General features: G+C 43.9%; 1 protein-coding gene across 1 annotated transcript in view; it reads left to right on the top strand.

Annotated features, from left to right (window-relative positions):
* Positions 1-1,102: 1,102 nt before the first annotated feature.
* The window catches only part of LOC113148435, a 15,972-nt gene continuing 14,271 nt past the window's right edge, over positions 1,103-2,803 (top strand). The window contains exon 1 of the mRNA XM_026340146.1: positions 1,103-1,247. Coding sequence (XP_026195931.1) covers positions 1,103-1,247 — 145 coding nt within the window. The remainder of the gene's footprint in view (positions 1,248-2,803) is intronic.

Below are 2,803 nucleotides of genomic sequence, written 5' to 3'. Positions count from 1 at the left end.
GATGGTTTGAATTAAAGTCAGGAGGGCCATGGCTTCCAAGGACCAGAATTGAGAACCACTACTGTAGAAAACATTTCTACCAGGCTTCACAGCAGTGTCTTTCATGACTGGTCCTTAGGTCTTACTGCCCTGCTGGTTTTCTTTCTAAACATTTTTTGCTCAGTATGCCAGTGAATGCAATTATTTTTCCTCAGAGAAGAGAAAAAACCGACTAGAAGTGTCAAGGGGACAGGCCTCCTTAGTAAAATAGTAATAGTAAAATACATTTTACTCATTTTACTACATTTGAATAACAGCACAGGGAACGATCTTTAGAATACTTTTAAATCAGATCCACCTGTTTGTTTGTTATCATATTTTCCCTGTTGCTCAAACGCGTAAATAATCCAACACAGGCAGGAGGAGTAGCACAAATGCTGCCTTTGCACTATTTAAATGTCCCAAGATTTCCACTCTACACAAACATTTGTGTAGAGTGGAGCGCTGTGGGGCGCTCGGCCGTCCTGCTCTCCCATTGGCCCGGGCGGCGCTCATTATGCACATTAGGCGGTGGGCGGGGTCTGTTCGTGGGAGTACGAGTTGACGTCAGAAGCAGGAGTTGAGGGGGGGGGGGGGGGTGGGGGGTCACGGTGTGTGTGTGGTGGTGGTGGTGTGGTGGGGTGTGTAGTTAAAACATGAAAACGTATGAATCATAATAATAAATAAATGAATAACTAAATAAAGCGGATTGTGGAACAGAGAGAGAGGAAGAGGGCTGATGGTGGAAGGGAAGAGGAGAGAGTTAGGAGGGAAAAACCGGAGGAGGAGCAGGGAGAGAGGAGGATATAACGGAGGAGGGGGGAGTGTGCACTGTGCAGTTGACTACAGAGAGAGAGGAAAGGAGAACGAGGAGAGAGAGAGAGAGAGAGAGAGAGAGAGCGTGTGTGTGTGAGGGAGAGAGAGAGAGAGAGAGAGAGAGAGAGAGAGAGAGCAGACCGCCGGGCCCATTGAGGAAAGATGGCTACAGTCACTGCAAACGGAGTGCAGCAAGAGAATGGATTCAGCACCACGAACAGCGCCGGCAGGATGAACGGGCTTACCATCGGCCGAGAACACCATCCCAATGAAGGACCACGACGCCATCAAGCTTTTCATCGGGCAGATTCCCAGAAACCTGGAGGAAAAAGATCTGAAACCCCTGTTTGAGGAATTCGGAAAGATATACGAACTCACTGTTCTGAAAGACAGGTTTACGGGGATGCATAAAGGTTGGTTCTTTTGGTATTGCTACTTTTGTGTTCCTTTAGGAAATGACACACACACACACACACACAGAAAAAAAATAAGAATAAAAAAAAAAAATTAGAAATAGAGACAAAGAAAACCAAAGAGCGTCCCAGTTCAGTTTCGGGGCAGAGAGCATGAAAAGTGTGTTAATTTGCAGATGTTTGGGACAGAGTGGGAGCCCCTGAGAGCCTTCACACACACACACACACCACGCACACCACACACACACACACACACACATGCACGGAAATATATGGAGCCCGAGAGAGAGAGAGAGAGAGAGAGAACACGTGGAAGTGAACGGCTCGCAAACGCAGGGTTAATTGTGAGCGCGTCCAGCCAATCCACGTGAATACTACAGCTGAAAACGCCTTTGTGTGTTTACATTGAATATCATGTGCTGAGCATCCCGGTTAGAGGGGGCGGGACAGGCAGGCGCCCCGGTGCTGGAGAAATGTCTTCACTACTATAATCAAATAAAAAAAGAAAAAAGAATAGAGAATAATCCTCCAATCCATTTGCTGCGTAATGTCAGAGAGACAAATAAACGATTTAAGTGGAGGGAGGAGGGAGGGGGGGCGAAAAATGCACAACCATTATCAGGAAAATCAGCATCGTTGATCGAGGCGGTGCTGACATGCTGCTCTGACCTTTCAGCAGGCTCACATGTTGCCCACTTTTCGGACGTCATTAGCTGTGGTAAATACAGTGTTTTTTTCCGCGGCAGCTGTATGGTGAAGCTGCTCCGTGGCGGGTTGCAGTCAGGAAGTACAAAGCAGGATAATAGTGGAGGCTGGATCCAGCACGCAGGGTCTGTTCGCTTGTCCTGTTCTCACTCGCAGCCCTGTCCTCCTCGTTGTCCAAAAACGGCCGGGATCAGGGTTTCACTTATTAATTATTCAGCCAGGGCACGGATAATCAGGGAGCGATCAGTTGTAATGATAGTGATAATGATGAAGCCCAAATGCACTTAGGGTGGGAGAAAAAAAAAATAAATCCACATTCAAGTCAACTTTTAAATATACATTTTATTATTTAACACTCGTTGGATATTTTTATATCAATACATGCCTGGAAGATTCGTTAATTTAATATAAATATAATAAACAAATAAAAACCAACACACAGCTGTGTGAGTTAAGACTTTAATTTTATTACAAGTCTTGAACTGTTTCTAATAATATTACAACTTCTAACATTCAGTTGATGTAACTGCTAATTCTGCATTTTGCACAATAATATTAATGTTAATGTAATTTTGGACTTTTTCTGCATCTGTGTGCTTTAAACAGGAAGGTTTATTGAAATAGAAATACTGTCCATTTCATCGTAAGCAGACTGTATCAAGCTGCAGTTTAGTTTTTATTATGAGCTAAGCACTATGCTGCACTGAAAATAATCAGGCTATGAAACTGCTACTTCTGATGTGTGTGATGCTAATTTATAGATAGTTTGTTAGATTGTTAATATGTTGTAATTTTAAATAGACTTTTAAATTACTCTCTCTCTCCCACACACCACACACACACACACACAC

The sequence above is a fragment of the Anabas testudineus genome, chromosome 22 (genome assembly GCF_900324465.2).
Source record: "Anabas testudineus chromosome 22, fAnaTes1.2, whole genome shotgun sequence".
Taxonomy (NCBI): Eukaryota; Metazoa; Chordata; class Actinopteri; order Anabantiformes; family Anabantidae; genus Anabas; species Anabas testudineus.
This window is presented reverse-complemented; position numbering and strand designations above follow the sequence as displayed.